The sequence below is a fragment of the Corvus brachyrhynchos genome, unplaced genomic scaffold (assembly GCF_000691975.1).
Source record: "Corvus brachyrhynchos isolate BGI_N302 unplaced genomic scaffold, ASM69197v1 scaffold18, whole genome shotgun sequence".
NCBI classification, from domain to species: Eukaryota; Metazoa; Chordata; class Aves; order Passeriformes; family Corvidae; genus Corvus; species Corvus brachyrhynchos.
The window spans coordinates 2867103-2891119 of record NW_008246064.1 but is presented as its reverse complement, the minus strand read 5'-3'; the positions used below and the strand labels follow the sequence as shown (position 1 = coordinate 2891119).

The 24017-nt window shown below is 43.9% G+C and overlaps 1 protein-coding gene across 2 annotated transcripts in view; it reads right to left on the bottom strand.

Annotated features, from left to right (window-relative positions):
- CRHR2 (corticotropin releasing hormone receptor 2) overlaps window positions 1–24017 on the bottom strand; it is a 100085-nt gene that overhangs the window by 26532 nt on the left and 49536 nt on the right. For both annotated transcript variants that reach the window (XM_017746735.1, XM_008643114.2), the window contains 4 exons: window positions 15201–15318; window positions 12068–12221; window positions 9273–9333; window positions 5136–5208 (listed from right to left, as the gene is read on the bottom strand). In XM_017746735.1, the coding sequence (XP_017602224.1) occupies window positions 5136–5208; window positions 9273–9333; window positions 12068–12221; window positions 15201–15318 (406 nt within the window). The remainder of the gene's footprint in view (window positions 1–5135; window positions 5209–9272; window positions 9334–12067; window positions 12222–15200; window positions 15319–24017) is intronic.

The window sequence follows — 24017 nt, the reverse complement described above, 5'->3', positions numbered from 1 at the left end:
AGCATCAGCCAGTGGCTGCTACGTTGAGATACTGGTATATCCCATAACCTGAAGCTGGGCTGGGCAGATTCTTTGTAGAGAAGAGAAACAAGGTGTGAAGGGGAAGAATGACGTGGTTAGTGAAGTCCTCTGAAAGAGTCAATATGAGGACAAGGGGGATCCAGTGGACAATCCTTTGAAAGGAGCTCAAATTCCAAACTCCAAAGGTTCCCACAGAAATTTGGCTGTTGGGGGTTTGGAGGGAAGAGCACTATGCATATGAGGAAAAAAGGGTAGGAATACATATGTATATGTGTATATATATACATATATTATTCTGATTTCTCAATGCAAAGAGGCTACCAGCAGATCTGTGCTGTTTCACACAGATCTCAGTGATCTGTAAAAGGGATTGAAGAACAGGCTGACCGGTTTTTAGTGGCATCAAACTGCTCAGAACAGCAAAAATCAAGACTGATTGCAAAGAGCTGTCCAGGGACTGAGTGATCAGGCAATAATGTGGCACAGGAAATCACATGATGTAAAGGTAACACCACGGGGGAGACAAACAATCTCAGCTTTACACAGAGAGTTACGAGCTCCGGGAGTGTTCATTCACAATAGAAATGCTGCAATTACACTCACTGGCTCCCTGAAAGCCTCATCTCAGTTGCCAGTGGAATAAAGGAAACAAAAAAATGTCTGGAATTACTGAGAAAGTAAAAGAAAATAAACCAGGTAACAGGGTGCTGCTGTAAAAATCCATTTGTGTGGTCACACCTTGATTGATTTGATCTTGCCACCACAAAAATGCGACATCTTTAATGACCAGCACATCATAAAGACCTTTTGGGTATCTGTGGTTTTCTCTCCTGAGCACAATTCCACACTGAAATAAGGACACTTAACTCCTCTACTTGTCTTCCAGGAATCTCAAAGCAAAGGAAGATAATTTTAAAATAATCATTCAAGTTGCTTTATAGCTGGGGAAGCTGAGCTTTGAGCAGCAATATAGCTTATTCAAAATTAAACAGCTGATGAAGGCAGAGGCAGAAATGAACTCCAGATCCTCCCCCACCTCATACACCCACTCACTCCAGCAGCTAATTGGTTGTGGTGAATTATTTTCAAACAGACACATAAAAACGCAGAGGCTGCAAAACTGTTCAGTTCTCAAGCACAAGAGAGGGAAAAAAATCTATTAAAGCTGAATGAAAGGTTTGGGGGGAAAAACATTGATCTGCTTATTTGAAAAATTACAGATTTATACAATTTTAGCTCTGAGAAATATTGCAGAGCAGTTCATAGCTGGGGTCAATTCACAGCAGAAGTTACTGAGGGAAAAAGCAGCCTCAGGTAACTGCCTCTGGTGCTTCTTCTCTTGAGGTCTGTCCTCTGACCCTGCTGTGTTTTCGTGGTTCACCAATTCTTTGGCAAGTTTACATTTAAAATTGAACACAATAAATGTATTTTCTTTAATAAAATCAGGATGAAATTCACTTCCCTGTTGTTTTTTTCGAACCCTTTGCCCCTTGTTTAGCTTCAGAGAGGGGTGTGTGATTAAAACTCGGTTCCGTGACTCTGAGGAAACAGATCAGAATTAAAAAACCCCAATGCATTAATTTGAAGAGAAAATACCTAATAGAGTGTGTTTTTCTTGTGCTACCAGAAATTAAATTTCAAAGCATCCAATGTGCTAAATTATTATATCTCTTGAGGGATGTGCTCAAGCCAAAATCCATTCAGGAATGAAACAAAAAAAAGGATGATAACCTACATTTTCTCCCTTAGATTTTTTGTCATTAAAAATACAGGTTTCTTGCCCAATATACAGAATCAGCACTTATATTCCATTTCCTTCTTTTCTGGAATTGTCTCTGCAATTGTTTCCCTGTTTTCAGCCCAAGTCAATCTCCAAGCTCCTTCTTCAGACAAGTAGAAAATCAATCAAACAACTCAACTGCATCGTTCAAAGTTTTTGTCCCTGACATACAACACAATATTGTGATCTAAAGATGGACTTGAGGGCTGCTGCCATAATCAAAGGCCTTTTTTAGGCCAATCTTTACTTCCCAGTGAGGCTTAAAGCTTCAGCATGGCCGGCTCCTTGTGTTACACCGTCCTGTGCTGCAGCAGCTCAATGTAAGAAAATGAGAAATCGAAACCAGTGGAAGTAATTTTGGACAGAAAAAAAAATCCTTAAAAAGTAATATTTAAACAGAATTGCATCTTTAGAAGCAACTTTTTATCCCTCTAAAAATGTTTAGTACTCTAATCATACTGCCACTGGTTGGTGTAATGATGCTCCTGGAATGCACAAAGATGTGTCCAAGAGGTAGCCAAAGCTCACCTGAGCTGGACACTGAGCTCTTGGCTCTTCACTCAGGTGGGTGAACCCAATTTTAACCACCCCAGGCTGAGTGTTCCCAGGGGTACAGGAGCTGTAATTTCATGGAGTATTTAGACTTTCAGCTTTTAGTGTTAGTGCCCTTTCGGAAATAACATTAATTTCTTCTTGTAACATTCATGTAACTTTATTTTTCCAGCCGAGTCCTGGGATAGCTGTCTCACAGAATTGTCACAGAATGGTTTGGGTTGGAAGGGACCTAAAAGATCATCCAGTTCCCCCCCCCTGCCAGGTGCAGGGACACCTTCCACTAGCCCAGGTTGCTCCAAGCCCTGTCCAACCTGGCCTTGGACACTTCCAGGGATCCACAGCTCTCTGGGCAACCTGTGCCAGGGCCTCACTACCCTCACAGAGAAGAATTTCTTCCTTCCTAATATCCCATCTTAATCTACCCTCCATCATCTCAAAGCCATTCCTCCCTGTCCCATCAGGACTTTGTCCTGTCCTGTACATTCTTTCACAAAACACAGTTGCAGCTCCACTTCAATTCCTCATTAGTTCAAACCCCACTCATGAGCTGTGACTGAAAGAGGTCACAGAGTCGTCCTATTTTTGAAATCTCTGTGTTTTCCACTTGTGGTGACCACTGCTCACTTGAGAGGAGAGGAAGGTGGCACTTTGTCCCCATCTGTGCTAAGGGAGAGACATAATCACATCTGAGCTTGGCTGTGCTGCCCTGAGCGCACGGCAGATGTCAAATGGCAGGGCTCTTAGCCCAGCGCTTTTCACAGCACCCTTGAAAGGGTCAGTGACTCCAATAACAGCAAGTGATGCTTCAGTCATCACATGCAGTTTGAATTTATTCACATAAGGATCAAAACATGAGCAAGTCAAGTGGCTTTAAGACACCGTGGAGTTGTGTGTTTTAATTAGAAACACTCCAAAGGTGAAATGACAGTGCAAATTAAAAAAACTAAGTGGGGGAGCAGATTTTAGGAATCAGGAGTGTGCTGTAACAGGAACTTTCAGATTTTCTGTTTAGATTGTTTGCAGAGAGGTATTTTCCTCCCCCAGCAGTGCTTTCTGAGGGGAATAACCCTAAAGTGAGGGGAGGAAGAGCTCACCCTTATGTCACTTCTCTAGATGTTATCAGCTGCTTTCCACTGCACAGTGCAATTACTGCTGTTACCTCATTAGTGTTTTAATCAGAGCTCACGTGCAGGCAGGCCAAGGTAGGAAGGTTCAACTCCCAGTCTCAGGTCTGGGCTCTTCAGTCACTGGCCCAGTTTAGAGGGGTCTCAAGGCTGCCCCAAGTAAGAGGCAGATGTAATGACCTGTATAGAAAGAGGCAGCCCCCAACTACACCTCCATCTTCTGTGGCTCTTTGTGGTCTTTAAATATTTAAAGTGCTGTTCTGGGGAGAAAAAGCTATTTTCATTACTATGGTATCTGTCAGAGATGCTACCCAAGGATTTTATAGGTCCTGTGGACTAAAGGCTTATGGTAAATTCACAGCCACAGATTTCCAGCCAATGATGTGAAATCCAAGTGCTCCGAGTATCACAAATCTCCCACCTTGTGTTGTCTAAATAGGATTTATTTGTGAGGGAGTCTCTGTATCAGTCAGGTCAATTTACTGTGAGGTTGTTTCTGGTTTTGTGACGGCTCCCTCAGCAACACAAATTATATTGTGTGTATCACACCCGTTGCTATTCCTCTCCTTAGAAGATAAAGAAAAGAATTCTTACACAAAAATATACTACTATTATGGGGGTCTTTTCCTCTTTTCAGGTGATTTTTTTGCTGTATCTTAACAATTAACACAGAAATGAACTCTCCTGCTCTCAGGGCACACACTCACATCAGCTGCTGGGCAAGCTGTGTTCCTGGGCAACACAGGAACTTTAGTCACACTGAATCCCATGAACAGGCACTGACAAGGTGAGAACATGAGGCTCCTTAGCCTTGAGAAAGCTGCCAGTGGTGCCTGTTCTGGAGCATCTGCACCTTCCCCATGGGGGCTGGAGTGACAAAAGGAAGAGCAAACCTCGGCTCCCTAAAAGAGGGGAACCCACTGAGCCTGGGGAATTCTCTGTTGGTTCATCTGCCTGGAGGAGAAGAAAAATTTTTTTCAGCTTTGTCCTTACTAATAGCTAACTAATGCTTTCCATCCACAGCCAGTTTTGGTTTTTTTCTGGGAAAGCACCAGTGTGCTTCAGCTGAAGGCTCGAAATGGGTTATGAATGAGCTTCCTTCTCCCTCTGCCTACTCTTGGTTGGCACAGGAGACGGACTGTTGGGTAAACAGATAAACAGCCTGGTAACTGTGGGCAGCACTGGGAAGGAAACTTCACAAAAGGAAATCTAGAAACAAACACACAGCAGTGATGGTGATGCAGAAAATGGACATGACTGTGCAAGATGCAATTCCTGACCATGATTATTACACTTTTCTAAATAATGTGAGTGACAGAATTGCTGTAGCTGTCCAGAGTCCCAAGTGGGTGAGCAGATATTGCACTGCATCTCCTGGTTTTGAACATTTTTCCTTCCCTCATCTCAAAACCTTGTACAAAGACAAACAGCACTGCAGCAGGAGGAGGAAAGAATGGCCCAAAACCAAAGAAACAGCCAAAACCAACTAATTTCAATTCTTGCAGTGTTATCTACTGTGGCCACTTCAGAGAACACCTGAAGATGTTTGGCCTTGTTTGCATCTTATTTTCCATAAAAGCAGATGTGGAACATCATAGATCAAATCTCCTCTCAGTGGGAGATGGCAGTGTCCTCCCACCCACATAAACACTTACCAGGAGAACAAGAATCACTGGCCCTTGGTATATGTAGTCAATATATTTCCCTGGCTCTTTTCCAAACCAGCACCTGTAAAAAACAAAACAAGTAAGAAAACAATTTGTAAAGGTAAATTCACTTATTTTAGACTGTAATATGTTGGATATAGAGAGGCGTTTCTTTTTTCACTGTATTGTTTAATCATATATAAATTATCAGCAAGTAATTGAGTTTTCTGCTGCAAATCACCTGCTGTTGGACACAGATCTGAGCCCCATTTTCCCCTCCAATTAGAACATTCATGTTCCCTCTATGTTTTTGGCTATTGCCTACGTAAATACTTCCAAGAAATGTGAGAACCTGCTGTAAGGAGGATGCAGGAGATGTCTGAGAAAGGGATCAAAGAAATATTCTGTGTAAGAGAAAAAAACCCCTGTTATCCATTGCAGTGCACAAAGACACATTGCACAAAGTAAGGGCTGTAACTTAAACATCTCAAGTTGCATGGAAATGCTGTCTAAATAAAATACTGAAAGAATAAGGAGTCAACCCATTGGCTTTGAATGAATCTGGGGACCACTGGAGACTCCAGTGGTCGAGTGACCATCCCTGGAAGTGCTCAAAAACCATGTAGATGTGGCACTTGGGCCCATGGGTTAGTGGAGGACCTGGCATAGTTGGGTGAGTGGCTGGGCTCCGTGAGCTGAGAGGCCTTGTCCAACCTTAATGATTCCATGGCCACCAAAGCCAGCAGGCAGAACAGAGCCATCCTTTGATGGTACCAAATTTCTGCTCCAACATCACCTTCCAAACTGTCTGGCACAACCCAAAATGGACAGGGAAATGGACTCAGGTGAAGTGAAATCACAGATAAACTGAGTGGCTTCAGAGCAGCAGAGAGCCTGGAGGTGTCGCACGCGACCGAGCGCTGGCTTGACTTCCTCTTCCACTAATTCCAAGTGTTTTCTCCCTGCTGTGTTATACAACAAAATACCCCTGTGATTTCACAGCAACCCACACTGACACTCGCTTCATCCTCTTCACTGGGAATAATAAATCTGTCATGCTGGTAAATGAATGAGAGACGGCTCAGGTCTGAACTCGCACCGTTCCATTTTCCTTGGGGTAGTTTTGGACCAGGCCAAAAACTAATCAAGTCCAAAACTATTCCTGGGGAACATATCTGAAGCTATCAGCAGCCAGAGGACATTCCCAATAGTCCACAAACTGCAGCTCCCCTGATTTTGGAGGCCAAGAAGGTTTAATAATACGGGTGTGAATGATTCCATGCTATTTGGAAGCTGAGCCCCAGGAATTAATCCAGGCCCAACTCATTTAGCATTACAGATACAGCCACGGGGTCTGGATCCAGGATTCCACCAAGCAAAGACAGATTTGCGTTCATAATTCCTGAAGGCTTAGATCATTGGAGCTCCAGATCCCTCAGGAAGTAGATTTTGGAGTCCAAGGGTCTGAGAGTTTTCTTCCCTGTCATGGATACCACACAACAAGTCTATACAGCAGAAGTTATGCCTTCCCCATGTTTGCTTTGTGGAACAGATAATTTAGTGCCACTGGAGACATGGAAACAAGGGGAATTCTGAGCTAAGGAGACCATGGAGCCAGATTTGCACTTTTACAAGCAACAAGATGTAATAGGTGTTGCCTCCAAGAGGTTGCAGTCTGTAAGACACGACCTCACGGGTCCAGGGGAAATGAACTGGGATTAGGAAAGCTCTGGTTCAGATGGGACCCTTATGGACCACACCACGCCCTCAAAGCCTCCCTCCAAAATGTGTTGTTTGCTGAAACAGGAGGAGCTGGTTGCCCATTGCAAGATGCTCTGAGTGGACAGGAGAGTTGAGGTATGCAGCTGGAATCAGGAACACAGCTCAGTACCTGACAATTATTTGCCTTTTCTTGGCTCAATTCCTACATCCTTTGAGTTCCAAACGAATGAGGGAGCTTTGAATGTTTCAGAAATCTGAAAGATGTCTGCTATTCCCTGGTGCCCTGGCGAAAGTAAGTGTGAATTGGTAATTTTGCAACTCATCTTTCAAAATTTGGGCATGAGAGCAAGACTTGGAATAAGGTACTTCCTCCAGCCAAGTTATCATCCAAGAAGAATCCCCAGGGCAGCCTTAAATGAATGAAACTGGGTTTTTGAATTTTATTTTTTTTTATGTAGCTGGAAAGATATGAAGAAAAAATAATTACAAGATATGCCAGGGCAGGAAACAAAATTCTCCAGAACTCACAAGACCTACATTTGAGAGAAGATTTTGAAGGGTATTTTGGGAGAACTATTTTTTATTGCCTGAAACTCAGAGAACTAAGAGAAGCACAGAGTTCCTGGGAAGCTGGCTGATCTAGCAGAGGGACTAATAAGAAGCAGACTGAGGCATGTGGCAGAACTTAGTGGGCTAGAAAAAGTCAGCAAAGAATTTGGAACAGAGCTGGTAGAGCACAAACGAGGTTCCAGGGCAAAGGCTGCTAACTGCTCTCTGGAATTTAAATGTTACTTAGCTGGAAGACCAAAATGATGAAATTTATTATCTGAAGTCCAGTATTAGACCAAGGCTGTGCTGAGTGAAGAATTAATGTGGATTTACTTCCACGCACTCTGAGGAAACAAGGTTGTGGCCAAAGGCAGACTCTGCAACATAGGACTCTCCAGGGGAGTTGGTACTCCAGGTTCTTTTTGTAGGTGGTGGAGAAAAAACAAAAATCAGCATTTTTAGGTCTGTGTTGCTCCCAATGGGCTGTAAACCAGCTCTGCTACATTATAATCTAAATATTTCTGATGAAATCTGGTGAGTAACGCCGAGAGGAGACAGCTATTTGCCAGAGACATTATAAATGTCTGCATTTGATTAGCAATATTTCATATTTAGAGTCTTAACTGTTCTAACTGGGACCTTTAGCTGAGGTATTGCAAACTGTTCTGCCAATCATCTGAAGTCTTACTTTAAATCCAGCACACACCATTGTTTCTGCAATAAAATAATTTCTTTAAAAGCAAAAAGAGAAAAATCACTGACAATTATTTGGTGCATCTGTGTGAAATAAGAGCCGTTTAACCACTTTTTATTCTTTTTTTTACCTCTGGAAGGATAAACAAACACTCCCTGAATATTGAAGAGGACAATTTAGGAAGACAGTTGTGATAAGATTCAGATATGTAGAACACATTTCTGTTGAATAGCACTACTTAATATTCTACAGGGTTCTCCAATAGCTCTTTATATAACCAAACCCACCACTGGTTTTATCACTATTGTTCATTAGATCTCACTAATGTTCTTCCCCTTAACAAATGCCCATCAATGAAATTACTGCAATAATTCTTAATAGTTTGTGTGGGTTTTTTAAAATTGAGATTTGACAGTACTTTTTTTTTCTTGGAGTTGCCATATTTTGCTAAAGAACTGGTAAACACCAGACAGGATATTTGCCACAGTACCAATTATAGTTGCCTCACAGTGCAAAAAATTATCTCTATGAAGTACAAAGACTAAAAAGTGAAGAAGTTGGTTGAAGCATTTCCTTAACATTCTTTCTGTGTGCCATTTTGAGCTTTTAAACTACGATGAGCTACACAACCTGAACCCAAACAACTTAAATGGATACTCAGACGGAGAAAGAGGAGTTTCCCATTTTTTCCTGAATTTTGGGCTGTCCCAAACAGTGTTGGAAGCTGCAGGCAAATCCACGTTTGCTGTCCATGTCCAGTTGGCTGGGTCTGACCTCCTGGGAGCGGCACATGATTCCCCCAGTGCTCAGGACAAATGGACAACAGCCCTGGCAAGGAGCAACGTCAGGACCCTGGATTTTAGAAGAGGAGCTTGCAGCTGTTTAAATAATTAGTGGATGAAATCCCCCTGGGAACCTGTCCTTAGGGACAGAGGAACTGATCAGACCTGGCAGCTCTTTAAGGACATTTTTCTTAGAGAACAAGAGCTCTCCAATCCCATGTGTAAGAAACCAGGCAGGACAGGCAGGGAATGGGCATGGCTGAGCTCCTCACACTGAGGAAGAAGGAAATGCACAGCCAGTGGAAGCAGGAATATGTGCCCTGGGATATGGTTTGGATGTGTATTCATGTCCTGATTTGTTTAGAGAGCCACACAAACACAAACAATAACGTCACTTACTGTTCGTTTTCATAATACAGCTTGCCAATGGCCCAGGCAATGATGATTGGACAGGGAATACCTGCAGGAGCAAAAAAACTCAGGAGTTAATCATGGATGGATGGATGGATGGATGTATCCATGGCACCAAAGTAAATTCAGGTTTGTGCAAGGAGAGTCTGAGTTAATGAACTGGGAGACTCTAAATACAAGTGGTCCTATCTTGGTCTGCTTGAGACATCACAACTGCTAAGATTTTTAGTTCAAAAATTTAAAAAAAAAAAGATAATCTTGACAAAACTTCAATACCAATAAGGGAAGGGAATAAAAATATTAACAAACACAGACACGAATACCTGTATTTCCATAGAAGTGACCAGAACAATTTTGGCTGACTTAAAGGCAGTTTTGGTCCCTTATCATTTTCCTGCAGCTGACACAGCAAAATCTTAAAAGACAGTACTTGGGAGTGGGTGTTTAGGTTTTTATTTCCCTGGCTCCAAAAAGCTTGTAAACTTAATGGGATCTTTGGATGAAGCACATTTGCAAAACTTTCAACAAGTTTTTTGAGTTCAGTGTTCCCTATGAAACAGGGTTGTGAGAAAGAATAGTTTGATATCTTGCAGCATCAGAATTCTTGTTTTTTTTCTCCTTCTGAAGGATCCAGCTACTTTTAACTTTACAGACATCACTGCACTCCCTAAGAAGCGTTTGTGTTAGGCCTTCCAAACCAGCTGGTTTGAAGGGGATTTGCTGGAGGAGGAATCTGGAAGGGAGGAAGAGTAAATGGAACTGGCCTTTTGACTCACATTCAAGCAAGGACTAGACTGATGTCAAAATTAGAAGGGGAGAGTTTTCCCTCTCCATTCCCCCTTTAACTCCTCACCTCAGGAAAACCCAAACAAGTCCAGCCTCGCCAGCTCCATCCCTCATTCCAAACTCCAGGTTCATGTCCCTCTGAAATCGCTGAGGTGAGTGCATGGACAGGGCCCAGATCCAGTGACACACGAGTATCTGCTTCTACCCCTGTGTGAGCAACGTGACTTAAACCCTCATGGAGGAGCAGAGGTGGATTTGTTTCTAACACAGCCTTTTAACCTCGCATTTGCTGCATCTCTCGTGGGAAATGGAGGCTTTAAAGAGATGGAAAGAGAACCACGACACAGAAGGGATGGGCCTGAGCTGCTGAGGGGTCATCTTTAACCTCAGCAAGGAGTGCTCTGATCTCCTGCCCCAACATCCCTGGTGATTCCTCGAGTGATTGAAGGGGCTGGGTGGCCCTCCAAATGATTGTGCTGTCTTTCATTCTGTTCACCACAGTCTCAAAGGGTCTGGTGCACTCATGTTCCCATGTTCTTGTGAGGAATGGACAGAGAAAATGGAGCCACGTCCTCTCTCCTGAAGGAAATTATTTTACTTTTCCTTGTGAAGAACAGGGATTTGAGAATGAGACTGGTAAAAAAATGTGTATGGGGAGGCAGAGCAAAGCCAGAATGCACCCAAAAGGTGGGTGGAAAGGTATGTGTAGCTCACACCACTCCTGCATTAGTAAAGAGAGACCCAGAGGGTTCTGACAGAGGTAGGGAGGGAAAACACCAGGGATCAAACCAACCTGTGAGAGCTGTGTAAGCAGCTGATTTTCCAGTTTGCTGAGAGAATTGGAAACTGTTGGGGAAAAAATTGAATCAACTCCCCAAATAAACATTTTCTTTCGACTACAACTCCTCTTTCCTCCCATTTGATTTTGGATTGAATGACGTATTTTGTTTCAAAGGCTGTTTCTGCCTTCAGAACTGCAATCCAATTACTTCTGCAGAGAGGGAGAGGCACTTCTGAACAAAATGTCATTCTGCTTTCACAAAAGAAAATATTGGTGACTTTTTCCCACCTTTCTTCCTTCAACAGAAAAGAACTGCCAGATTCACTGGTTCAGTTGGACCTCAGATTTCCTTTCACGTGAACAAGCTGCCTGCATGGGGCCTGTCCTGCCAAACGTCTCCTGGCCAAGTTCAAAACATGGACATACTGGTTGGGAAGGACCTCTGAAGCTGCTTGCTCCAATTTCCTGCTCTGAGCAGAACTATCAACACTCACCCACCTCAGCCAGGGCTTAGCCTGGCAGTATTTTCAATATCCCCAAGGTCAGAGGTTTCACAGCTTGTAAGTCACATATTCCAGTGCTGCACCATCTCCTGGTACATTTTCTGTTTCCTTTATGTCCAACTGGAACCTCCCAGTCTGCAGTTTATGGATTTGTCCCTCCTTATAACATCTGCTACTACCAAGAAGAATTTGGCTCCATCATCTTTTTAATTATCTTTCAAATCACTCCTGGTACCAAACAGATCCCTCCTCATCTTCCTCTTTGCCAGATTAAAACTCAGCTCCTTCAGCCTCACATCACAGCTCATGCCCTTCAGATCCCTGATCACATTTTCACCTGGAGAATCTCCAGTTTTCCACATCCCTTTTTGACCTCAGAGGCCATACGTGACCACAGCATCCCAAAGGCAGCTTTACCACAGCTGAGTCTCTGAGTAGTCCCAAGGACAGTACAAAGATGACGTGTGACTCTTTGCCAAAGGCTGTTTTCTAGGAACAAATCCCTCAGCAGTCCAAATGACAGCTGTAGGGCTGGACTGGCAGATAATTAGGCTTTTTTTCAAGTCAGCTCCTCACTTAGAAGTGTCTGTTCAGACTGAGAGATCCAGATTTCACCTCCGTGGGATTTGTAATATTTATTCTTGCCTCTCTTGTCTTTAACACTTTAATGCCAGGTACCACAGAGCACCATTTTAACCACAAAAGGCACTTACACCATCCTATGAAGAGGAAGACCCATTTCCTCAGCTTATCTGTGGAGTAGGTCATCACTATAGCAGTGTGTAAGTAGCAGCCTTCCACAAACATCCAGAAGAAGTTGGTCACCACAAAGTAATTGTAGACAGTGGTAATACATCGACACCAGGGCTGGAAAGGGAACAGAAAAGAATATTTCAAAGTCATGGTGAGAACATTTAAGAGATTCTATATGTTGTTATCCCCTTAAAAAAATCATTGGTAGAATTTATTCATGGGATGCAGATTTATCCTGTGGCTTGGAATCACAGTATTTTAGGTGCTGACAGGAACTCACAGCTCCATCTGAGACCTTCTGCTGAGGCTGGCTTCGACCAGGGTCTGCTGTATCTAAACACGTCTGGAAAATTCAGGTTCCAGAACAAGCCTCCAAGAGCTGCAGCTCATTTGACCACAGGTGATCTCTGTTAGTGCCACAATCTTGCTTCCTTTCCACTGAAAGGAAGGAGCACCACTGATATTTAGAAAAAAAATACTTTAAAGGCAAGTTTTTATCAGCCACTTCATACCCTCTGTTCCTGCTGTCAGTACTACACTCTGTAAGTCACACCATGCCACGGGTCACCTCTGAATTTTGCCACAACCTCAACACGAATTTTTGGTCTACCAGTAAAGGCCTCTCCTCAGAATGGCTGTGCAGTGAGAGCACAGCTGTGGGAAGCACGATTAGCTCCAGATGGGAACATCCCAGCCATAAATCACAAGGAACTGGTGGTAATTTCCACAGTGCTGCTCACCTAAGTCTGGGAAAACTTCTTTCTTACCATACATGGAATGTATTTCTTGAAGCACAACTCTAATTACCTGGGTTCTCTGCTGTCACTGATTTTGGTCATTTTGGTCTCACCATTCTCCAGCCTTTTAATTAACGCTGCATAATTATTTGAAACTTTTGACCCTCAGTTAATTTTATCTTAGCCTTCACATGCAGGAGATATTGCTGGTCTCCAGGCAGCCAACAGAGCAGCAGATGCACCATGAAACCCAGTAAAATTCTGAGGATTAGGAATTTATTGGGCAAGAAGCACAATTACAAAACGACAGCCCATCCACAAGTTGTGATTGCTTCTGTTTATGGAATGGAAATAAAAAGAAGAAATCCTTTGATGTGTTAAAGCTTTCACTACTGTATTATTTCATTAATATTTGAAATTTAGTTTGGCTTCACCCTTAAAATAGGATTAAACCCCAAAACAACCCAGAAGAAGACGAAACATTTTGTTTTCAGAAGTTTAAACCAAATTAAGTTTTCCTTTCCCTTTCCCTTTCCCTTCCCTTCCCTGTTTTTACAGGAATTGTAAAAAGCAATTATATCCAAGTCACTTTTTCCTGTGTCAGAACTGAGAGGAACTGGCCCATGGATTGGGAAGATTCTGGTAGATACAGACAAATACAAATAACGGTGGTGAAAACTCCCCCTGCATGACTTCCATAGGAGACCAGAATAAAATGAATTTTGAGCAAGTCCTTTGGGAATTGTGGATTTAGCAACATTGAATAGTAAACCAGATTTGCAGAGCTCATTAGTTTGAGCCATTCTGTTTATTTGACTGAGGATTCTTGATCCCCACATGTACCCACCATTAGGCTCCAGATAACCAATTCCTTCTGGAATTTTCTGTAAGCATTATAAACTTCACACAAAATATTTCCACATCGATGCCCCTGTATCTGTGCTATTTAATCTCCACTGATCAGCACAGAAGAGATCATATGAATATCTAGAATAAATGATGTTCCCATTCATTTTGGTGGTGTTATTTTGCCTGACTTATCCCACAATCATGTAACAAAGTTATCACCGAGCTTGTATAAAGCACCTTTCCCAAAAAGGCTGCAGAGAAAAGATGAGTTAATGAAAACTGGGGCATGTGATGACCTGTCCTTATATTTGCAGGTTTATATTTCCATTGTCACTTTGTGGTCACATTTTAAAAGGTATTTGAGTGCCAGTCTCCAACAGATTTTTCCTAAATAACTAAAAATCTCAATAAAGATTTGCAGCATTGTCATGAGAGCAAGTCACACAGCATGAAACCACTGACCATGAAGCTCATAAACCCCCATCTTCTGGAGTGTGAGAATGCCAGAAACACAGACAGAGCGAACACTGAATTAACAGAATTTCCCTTTTCCCAAAGGAGCATCTGGATGAATAATAATAGAGATTTATGCATGGACATCTTCTTTATCTGGGCACTAATGATTTCTCTATTTGTTCTCCCAGAGCATGGGACTGAAGTTCAGATGTCAAACCTTACGTCTGAAGAGCTAATCACGGATGATGAGTGCCCAGCTGACATTAAAATGAAGTCAAGCATGGAAGTCACTCTGAGCATGTGGAAAAGTGTCCCTTGCAATATTTATACCAACAAACTCAGCACCCCTGACGTGGTCTGTGCCTTAATTGTGTCTCCCCTGATGGGGGAGGCTTTTTAGAGTCTGTGCCAGGAGTCAGAATTGAACAGGACTTTCAGCCTTCTCTTTCTTCTGTAGTTGTTCATTAAATCTTATCTAGAAAGTACAGGCCACTGACGTGACCCAGACATAGCATGAAGCAGATAATGCAGGAAAAGCCAAATTATCAAGATTGCGCAGCCCTTTTAAAGGTAAATTAAACAATGAAAACTTAAAATGCAAGATATTTTCACTTTTCTACCAATGTCTAATAAATTATCTAATCACCCAGGCAGGAACTGTGGAATTCTTTATCCAATCATCCCAGACCACTTCTACTGCAGAATATGGAGTAGATGAAGAAGAAGAAGAAGAAGGTCTGGAGAACAACAACAATCCTCCATTTTGAAGTTTTTTGCTTTTATCTATTTACTATATTAATAAACCCAAAACCTCTAAATTTTTCACCCTGTGACAATCTTACATAGTATTCTACCACCTAATTCACACCAGATTCTAATTCTTCCCAGAGGCCAGGCAATAATTCTTCCCAGAGGCCATGGACGAAGGTCAAAGACGGTGTTGTCCAGAGGGATAGAACCCTTCAGAACAGGCAGAGAAGTGTTCTCTGTATTCTGGGCTCCCACACACCCCAAACTCCAGGGCAGGGCCCTGCCACCTCCCAGCACTCACTTCATTGCTCTCGTGGATGTTGTGATCTATCATTTGAAGCAGAAACCACATCACATTCCTCAGGATGAACGTGGTGATCAAGTTCCAGTGGATAATATTCCGCAGGCATCGGATACTCCTGAGCAGGGAAACACATTTAAGTTAACATATACAGTGAATATATACACACACACACACATTAATAACTCTGTAAAACAATCTACTTAATTCTGTTCATTGCATGCCTTATCCCCCTGCAGTCCCTCTCTTACTCTATGAAACAGGAGGCTTGTGTTTCTGCAAAGCCATGTACAACAATTTGTGTGGACAACACAGGGAGCTCCCTTTGACAAAAATCAATTCAAACAAGTGAAACAGGATCTACTAGAGAAAAAAAAATCCAATATTCAAGCTGTCATTTCATCCTTGGTTATTAGTTTTGCTCCCCTTCCCTCCATCTCTAGAATAACTGGAATTGATAGAAAAGCCTCTGAACAACCAGGCTGCCCTAGAGGCTGCTGAGTTGCTTACAGAAGATTCTGTGACAAATATTTGTGCTGGAGTGGCAAAGCTCGAATAGTTTACATTTGGTTAGTTCTTGAACAGGCTCACCTGTGTGAGCTTGAATTAATGCCACAGGAGAGCACAGACTTCCTGGTTTTCAGTCCTGGGCTTAGCTGGCTGTACCTTAAACGAGGTAGGGCTGCACATCCTCCTTCATCAGGAAATATTTGTGTCAGTTTTCAGTCCCTCGCCAGCTCCCATTCAGATGCGATGTAAATCATGAGCACAATGTAAAATATGAGCTACAGCAAGCTGGGACACAGTGCCATAAAGCAAAAGAGGGGAGATCTGAAATATATTTGCTGCTGGAAATGGCTCCAGGTGGCAGCCAGTGCACGATGCTACTGCCAGAAACCAAAGCATCACTGAAGCAAGACAGAGTAACTCGTGACAGGTTCAGTCATTTAAGACCAGAACATTTCTCTTCTGATTCTCTGTGAACTGGTAAAGGATGGCAGGTGCCAAGCTGCAGCGCTGCAGTTACAGAGTCCTCAATTAAATGATCTCTTGGCTAAATGCAAACCACTCCATTTAGGAAAATCACTTCCACAGAGGCTCAAACAGCCATAGCGCTTCCTGGGATTTGGCAGTGGCCATATCAGGCTCCCTGCTTGCCAAGGAAGCTGCCAGATGATGTGGGACAAACAGAGAAAGTGGCTCAAAGCTGCTCAGCTGGAACTGACTGAGCTCACCCCAGGGACAGCAAAAAGAGAGGCACAATCCAGTAACCAAATTTTTGTTGCCTCAGGTCTTTTGCAAGGCAAACAAGCCACTCTTCTTAACAACAAACACTATTTTCCTACCATAAAACACTCATTGTACTTTTCCTAGGACTAAATTAGTCAGTTGTAGGGCCAGAAGAAATTCTGTTATGTCCTTCAGCCTCACAAATCTCTCAGAGCTTTCAAGCAATCCAGCAAAAAACCAAAGACAAGACCTCCCACATCTGAGATGCTTACAGAGAGAACGCTCTGAGGTATAACCCTGCTAAGCCAATGTTAAAATAGCCTCTGAGTTTACCAACTCAGTCCACCAGTATGAAACTGGTATTTGGTTCTGAACGCCTCAGTAACTCACGATGAGTTAATCTGGAGAACAAATCTCCAGCTGCTCAGACCCTTTCTCTTTTATTTAAGCTACAAACTTAACTTACAAACTCCCAAAACGCTGCTCTTGGACATGTCAGACACGGCTCACTTCGAGAATTTCACTTTTAACAAAAGGCTGAGGTTCAGCTTTTTGGCTTTGAGGTTCAGCTGGGTTTGACTTTCTAAGAAATGAGGCAACCAAGCTGCCCATGCTGAGCCCCAGGAGCCCACCTGGCTCTGGACAGGCTTTGAAACATCCTGCTAAGGTCTGTCCTCTGTTGATCATCCTGCACATAAATGTCCTGCAGCTGCTCTTCACCTCCATGTTTTATTCCCTCCCTCCAGGTCAAGGATTAGCAGATGAAGGGATGAGTTTGAAATGTTGCTCCTAGGGAGAGAAGGAGGCAGGGGACTAAAACTAAGGAAATTCAGGTCAAACTGTGAGGTATTGAGATGAAATTAATTGCTTTTGAGAGCTCTAACAACAAAACAAATCAGGCACGCTTGCCACCTGAATGTATTTCTTGGCAAAGATAAGATAAAAGAGTGGGGGGAGAAAGAAGAAATCCTTGCTGCAGGCATCCATTTAGCTGTAGTTTAATCATCCCATAGGCTGGAACACCACTAAATGTAGCTAGGGGAAATCTTATTGCCACAAGATTTACAGCAGGACATTGGACTGGGCACACAGGCAAACAGGATCCAATAAAGAGTTGTAGATTTTTGGTTCATTAACAAAAGCTTTCCCCCCAGGAGGATCCCAGTCATCAAAAACCCATTGTCTTCTGTGTTTTAAGACAAATTCAGTGAACTTGGTGATCTAAAAGGTCTTTTCCAACCTTAACAATTCTATGGTTCAATGTTTTTATTTGCTGGTAAGGTCTTTGCCCTCCTTACTACTTCTTGGTTCCTATTGGTTTGTATTCTTTGCCCAGCACTCTGCATCCTTCAGACTTTTAGTGGTCTGTGCAGGACGCAGAGCAAGAGGGTCGGGTCTGTGTTGGAAACTCCCGATCTATACAGATAATTATCAAAACACTCCTTCTTTTCCAAAAGCCCCATTTGTTGAGGGAAGTTGTACTCCTGGTGTAAAATTAAGTAAAGTATAAATGTGGCCTGTGGCTGGAATTGACCAAAATGAAGCCTGAAGGCTTTGGCTTTGGACATGAAGCAGGGAGAGTTGGCTCCCCTGTCCCACTGCCTTTAGCAAAATCCGTATTTTGGGTACAAGTAACCTCATACCACTGCCTCACTCCCTTTTGGAGACACTGTGTGTAGCTTGGCTGGTAAATACCACTGCCTCACTCCCTTTTGGAGACACTGTGTGTGTAGCTTGGCTGGTAAATAGATGCTTTCACCTGCTAAAAAGCTTCCTGTCTTGGGGATAACAGAACCATGAAAGATAATCTGAGAGATGTCTGAAAGTGCCACAGACCTTTTTAAATAGCTCAGACAGTGGTGTGACCCCAGGCACACGATGGTTTTAACCTCTTGCCTTTTCTTTTTGTTTTGTTTTTCCCTTTCATTTTTTTTAATAAGAGTCCCAACTGGAGGCTGAAAGTTTGTTATTGTTCACAAAGAGCCCAGAGCCCGTGGTTCTGTCTCCTAACTACCACCAGCACAGAAATCACAGTGGCAGGGATGCAATTCACAGTGAAGGGCAGGGGAAGCTTGGTGTGGGGTTTGTGGTGGGGAGGGAGAATCAGCAAGATAATGGAGTGTGTGGAGGCGGCAGGGCACAGCAGTGCAGGGCTGCAGTCGATGAGACAAGAGAACACTCTCTTGGCAGCCTCCTGAGGAAGCTGCTCTCATTTTCAGGCACTGCTGGAGAGTGGGGTTATTGTAATTCAGTATGTGTAAAGCATCTGGAGGGGTACTGGGTAAGGGTCTCCTCACTCCAGGCTTTATTCACGTGAGACTGCTCTGTTGGGCTCAGCAGCTCACCCTGTGCACAGAATTCATCTCTGCAGCCAGGCTGGAGTCTGAGGTGGGCACTGAACAAAGGACATTTCCCAAACTGGGCAACAAAAGTGGTGAACAACAAGAGACCTGCAGCACAGCTAATGTCTGCGGAAAGGACAAAGCTGACCTTGTCATATTCATCTCAAAGCCTGAGGAAAAAATGTCAGAATACTCATAGGAGTCATTTGTCCTCCACAGGTCTTTTCCTGGCTCTTTGTAGATAGAAGGTAGCTTAAATTTATAAGCCTTAATTTAAATGTAAATACTCCTGTTATTCATGAAAATGACCTGTCCCATTTTGAAAACTTAAAACAGTCATATCAGTCTTCTATGACAATGAGCCCCACAGTTCATTTCTCCTTGATTAATTGCTGGCTTTGCTCTGTGGAGTGGAAAAGTAACCAAGACTGTGCTCCAGGAGCAGCAATAACTGCCCTCACAGGCAGCAGTGAAAAAGAATATTCCCATCACGCTGCAACTGGCAGGTGGTGGAATTTAAAACCCATTAAGCTGTGTTACAAGTTAGTGAATTGAGCTTCACTGGAGGCACAGGGGCTGGCATGAATGAATTCCCTCAAAATCCTGAAGGTAAGGAATTTAGGGTTGTTCTTACCTCAGGAGGGGGATGTCACAATCTGGGGGTTGTGGCAGTGGCAACATGAAGAAAATGAGAGCACAGAGAGCAGAGAGCTGCCTTCACAGGCAGCAGTGAAAAAGAATATTCCCATCACGCTGCAACTGGCAGGTGGTGGAATTTAAAACCCATTAAGCTGTGTTACAAGTTAGTGAATTGAGCTTCACTGGAGGCACAGGGGCTGGCATGAATGAATTCCCTCAAAATCCTGAAGGTAAGAAATTTAGGGTTGTTCTTACCTCAGGAGGGGGATGTCACAATCTGGGGGTTGTGGCAGTGGCAACATGAAGAAAAAGAGAGCACAGAGAGCAGAGAGCTGCCTCTCAACGGGGAAAGAGTCATGTGAGAGAGGAGAAATGGGAGCTGAGGGGACTGGGTGCTGAACTGCTGCTCTGGACACAATTACAGCACTGCTGGGAAGGGATTGTGATTTACAGAGCCACTTAGAGTCCCCTAGCCCAAAAGATCTGACAATAGGAGGTTACCTATTCCTCTTCATGTCAGGTAACATCGTTTATGCCATTTCCACTTGTTTTACAAGCCTTGATGTGTGCTGAATGGTGCAAGCTTCCAAGAACAGCAGCACAAATCACCACCCCAGAGATCCTGAAGGCAGCCACGTCACAAGGCATCACAGACGGAGGCTATGGGCTTCCACTGAGGGGAAATTAATTATCTCCTGTATTTCCTTCCTACTCTAATCCTTTTCAGACAAAGAAAACTGGCCAGGGCTTTGGCTGGACTTTTCCTCTAGCTCTTCCCTGGTGCATGGGTCTGAGGATAGATGGAATAGAGAAGCTGCAGCAATTCAGTCACCACAGACTTAAAGAGGCCAGAACATAAAGACATAAGAACTTCCATGTTCACTCAGACCAATGTGCCATTTAGGCTGGGACTCGGTCCCTCTGGGGATCAGTAAAACTTAATTTGGGAAAGAGCACTGGAAACAGCAGAGTTGGATTGCAAGTTGTTCCTTGCTCCTACCTCCTTGCTTCTGGCAGTCAGAAGATATTCCTGATTCAGAGACCACATTTAAATGCATTAAATGACCTCGCTGGTGGCCCCAACTCCCCACAGGAGTCACAGGACTCCTTCTGTGGTTTATGTTCACCAGGGTCAGACCATGGATTACTCCACTAACATGATGGATTGAAGAGCTCATAACCCGTTATTCACAATAGAACCCCTTTGTCTGTGTGGGTTCCTCTTCTCTGCTTGTCTGCCCACTTCCCAAGGGCTGGATGTGGAGGCATTTCCTCAAAACTGCACCCCCTCCTGTCCTTTGGGAGCTGCAAGGTGAAGGAACAGAAAAATCCTGGATCTGGACAGCAGGAAACTGCTCGCCCATGGGCTGTGGGAGCAAGCTGGGAGGAGTGCTTGGTGCTGCGTCCTGGAGTCACACAGTTCATGCAGAAATTTCATTTCTGGCTGTGACTGATAGCAGATTTTGGGCAGGAAATACCTGCCTGAAATAGAGCAAGCAGGTCAGAGAGGCACATTCAGGGGTTGTGTGGCACCCTGAGTGAAGGAGGGGGTGGAAGGAAAAGGATTTCCTTGAGGAGAGAACAGAAGGACAGACAGTTTCTGACGTGGAGGGAGAAGATATTGCCACTGGAGGCATCTTGGCTCTGGAAGTGAAAGGGTTCATTGGTTCCTCATGATTTCTGAAGAACCAGAGCTTTCCCTGCTGAATGGTATCCAGAACCTCCCCCTGACAGGGCAGGAGTTTCTGATGAGGGCCTGATGCACGGGAGTCCTGCTGTGGGCTTGCACAGAGATGCCCTCATGTTTTCATGTCCTCATGACCCAGACAATTGGTTTAGGAATCAGGAGCATGAATACTGTTCTGCTCTATCCTTCCAGCTGGAGGGAATGCTGAAGTAAGAAACAGGAAGAGCAGCAGATCATCAATACCTGCCTCCAAGCACGGTGCTACCAGGAGAATTTTGTGGTTTTGTCATCACGGGTTGGTTTATGTGACACCAAACCTGTTTCAAAGGCTGATGATGTGAGGCTTTGGGTAGAGGAGTGTAGCAAGTGACAGCACACTCTCATGGGACACCGAGTTATGAAGTGCCTTGTTTTATATTTACAGGAATTTGGGGCCAACAGTACTGGAGCTTGTGCAGAGAAGGGTAAAAGAGCTGGGGGAGGGTCGGGAGCAGAAGTTTGATGAGGAGCAGCTGAGGAGCTGAGGGTGTTTAGTCTGCAGAAAAGGAGGCTCAGGGGGGACCTTCTCACTCTCTAGAACTCCTGACAGGAGGGGGCAGCCAGGTGGGGGTCAGGCTCTGCTCCCAGGAAACAAGGGACAGAACCAGAGGAAATGGCCTCAAGTTGCACCAGGAGAGGTTTAAATTGGATATTAGGGAAAATTTCTTCACTGCAGGGGTGATCAGGCATTGGACAGGCTGCCCAGGGCAGTGATTGAGTCACCATCCCTGGAAATGTTCAAAAAACAATCAGATGTGGCACTTGGGGACAGGGTTTAGTGGTGGACCTGGCAGTGCTGGGGCAATGGTTGGACTTGATGATCTTAGAGGTCTATTCCAGCCTCAGTGATTCTCTGGGTCTATAGGAAAATGTGTGTATTCCAGTGAATCCAGAGTCCCAGAGCCCATCTCTGGCTGCGCTGGCCAAACTAGATGAGATAATCTGGGATCTGGGATGAGCCTCCCTCTCACCACACACACAGAGCACTCGGCTCAGCTCTGCAGCAGGCTGGACATGAAGAAGCAATTAAGGTGAAAGCCAACATGCTTCTCCTTGGCCTTCCTAATGAATAAATCAAGAGCCAGGTGTATTGTGAGAAATTCCCCACAACAACCCCTTTATCTGATCTGAGAACAGACCATGCTGTTCCCTGACTCGATCTCCTACCACCGACATCCTGAACTGCCTCGTGTGCAGGGTGTCAGAGCTGGGCTTCCACCAAGGAAAACAGCAGCAAAGGGGGAAAAAAGTGAAATTCTCCAGCAGCTGACTGCAGCCTGGGTCAGGGGTGGGCAGAAAGAGCTTCTGGTTGTTGGTAGAGAGAGGACATCCTGCTAATTATTTCCACGAAATGACCTTAATTGTGTGATTCGACAGAGAAAGCAGAGAAATAGAAACCCCATTCTTTTGACTTGCGAAATTGTGAGATCTGGAAAAGCAGAAAGAAAATCACATCAACTCTTTCTGTAGAGGTGGCCTCACTGATTCAGAAATGGACGTCTATAAATAGCACTGGTAAAACTCGAAGTAGATTTCTGTTGATTTATTGGGTTTTTTCTCACTCTATCTATACAGTGGTATTTTTCCTCTGGGATGCACAGAGCTACTGTTTTCTGATTCATAACATGAGGCAAACAATTAACATTAACAATCATAATAATGTGCCAGTGTGGTTGAAGGCTTGCTGAATTAGCTGAATCATCTGCATAGAAATAATTGCAAATGAAAACTTTATTAAAGAAGCGTAGAAACCTTCTATTAATTCATGTAGTATTCCATTAATAATGATGTTTAATTAGGACTGCTGTCCCAAAGTCTCTGTGAAAACAGTTGGTAGGAGAAACAGGAGTGCACTTTGCTAGAGCCCTTCCCATTCTGTGACTGGAACACGCCAGAAGGAGAATCATGGACAACACCTAAAAAATTATTTCCCCTCTTTAGTCTTTTCTAGGGCAGGCAAAGCACGTGGACAAACCCATAAATGGCACAGAGTGGGAAGAATACCTAACAGCAAGTTATTTCCCAGCCTCTGTGCCTGTCAGGGCCTATTTGCTTTCACCCACATGGAAGCCTCCCCTGAGGTCCCCACGGTTTTCCCCCATGCTCAATCAGTGCACATATTCTGGAATTCCTAATGCTTCCAGATGGGAACAGCAGCTGGAGAGGCTGGCAGGAAAAATCAGTTTCTTGGTGGCAGTTACCTGAGGGAATGTAAATATTCCCACAGGAAAAGCAAGGGGCAGTTGCAAGGGAAGAATAAAAGCTGGGAAGGAAGTGACATCTTTATCACGAGGACAGGAGTGAAATACTCAGGTGAAGAGGCGAAGCAGCAGTTTCCATGAGTATTTAGGATGTGCAGAGACCCTAAAAATAAACCCACTGTGGAACCATCTGTGCATCTGTCTTTCCCAAAATTTCACTCTCCTGCCTTCAAGCCAGTTTTTAATCCCAGGACATGGAGCATCCTGCCTGCTTTAGATGCAAAGGCTTTCAGCACTAATGCTCCTGGGGTGGGAAGGATGCAGCCAACACAACACTTGACAGGCAGGGCAGCCCCTGACTGGCTGTGCTCACTGCTTAATCAAGGGATAACTGAAACCCAGCCCCTGAATACTCCAAGAACACAGCTTCAACCTTGACTGTGCCATCAAGTCTTGCACCGGAGGAAATTCCCGTTATTTTCACAGGAATGATAAAGATGACTTCGTTTAGTGGAGCTTGTGATTGTGGCTGAAAAAAAAGGTTTAGGACTCTGCTCTAATTTGCTTCGCTGAACGGTGGTCAGATATCAGTAATTTTTGTACAAAGAGAAAACAGGGATGCAAAGTATCTTTTTGAGCAGAAAACACCTTGCAGCTCAGGTTTTCTGACACGGGTTGT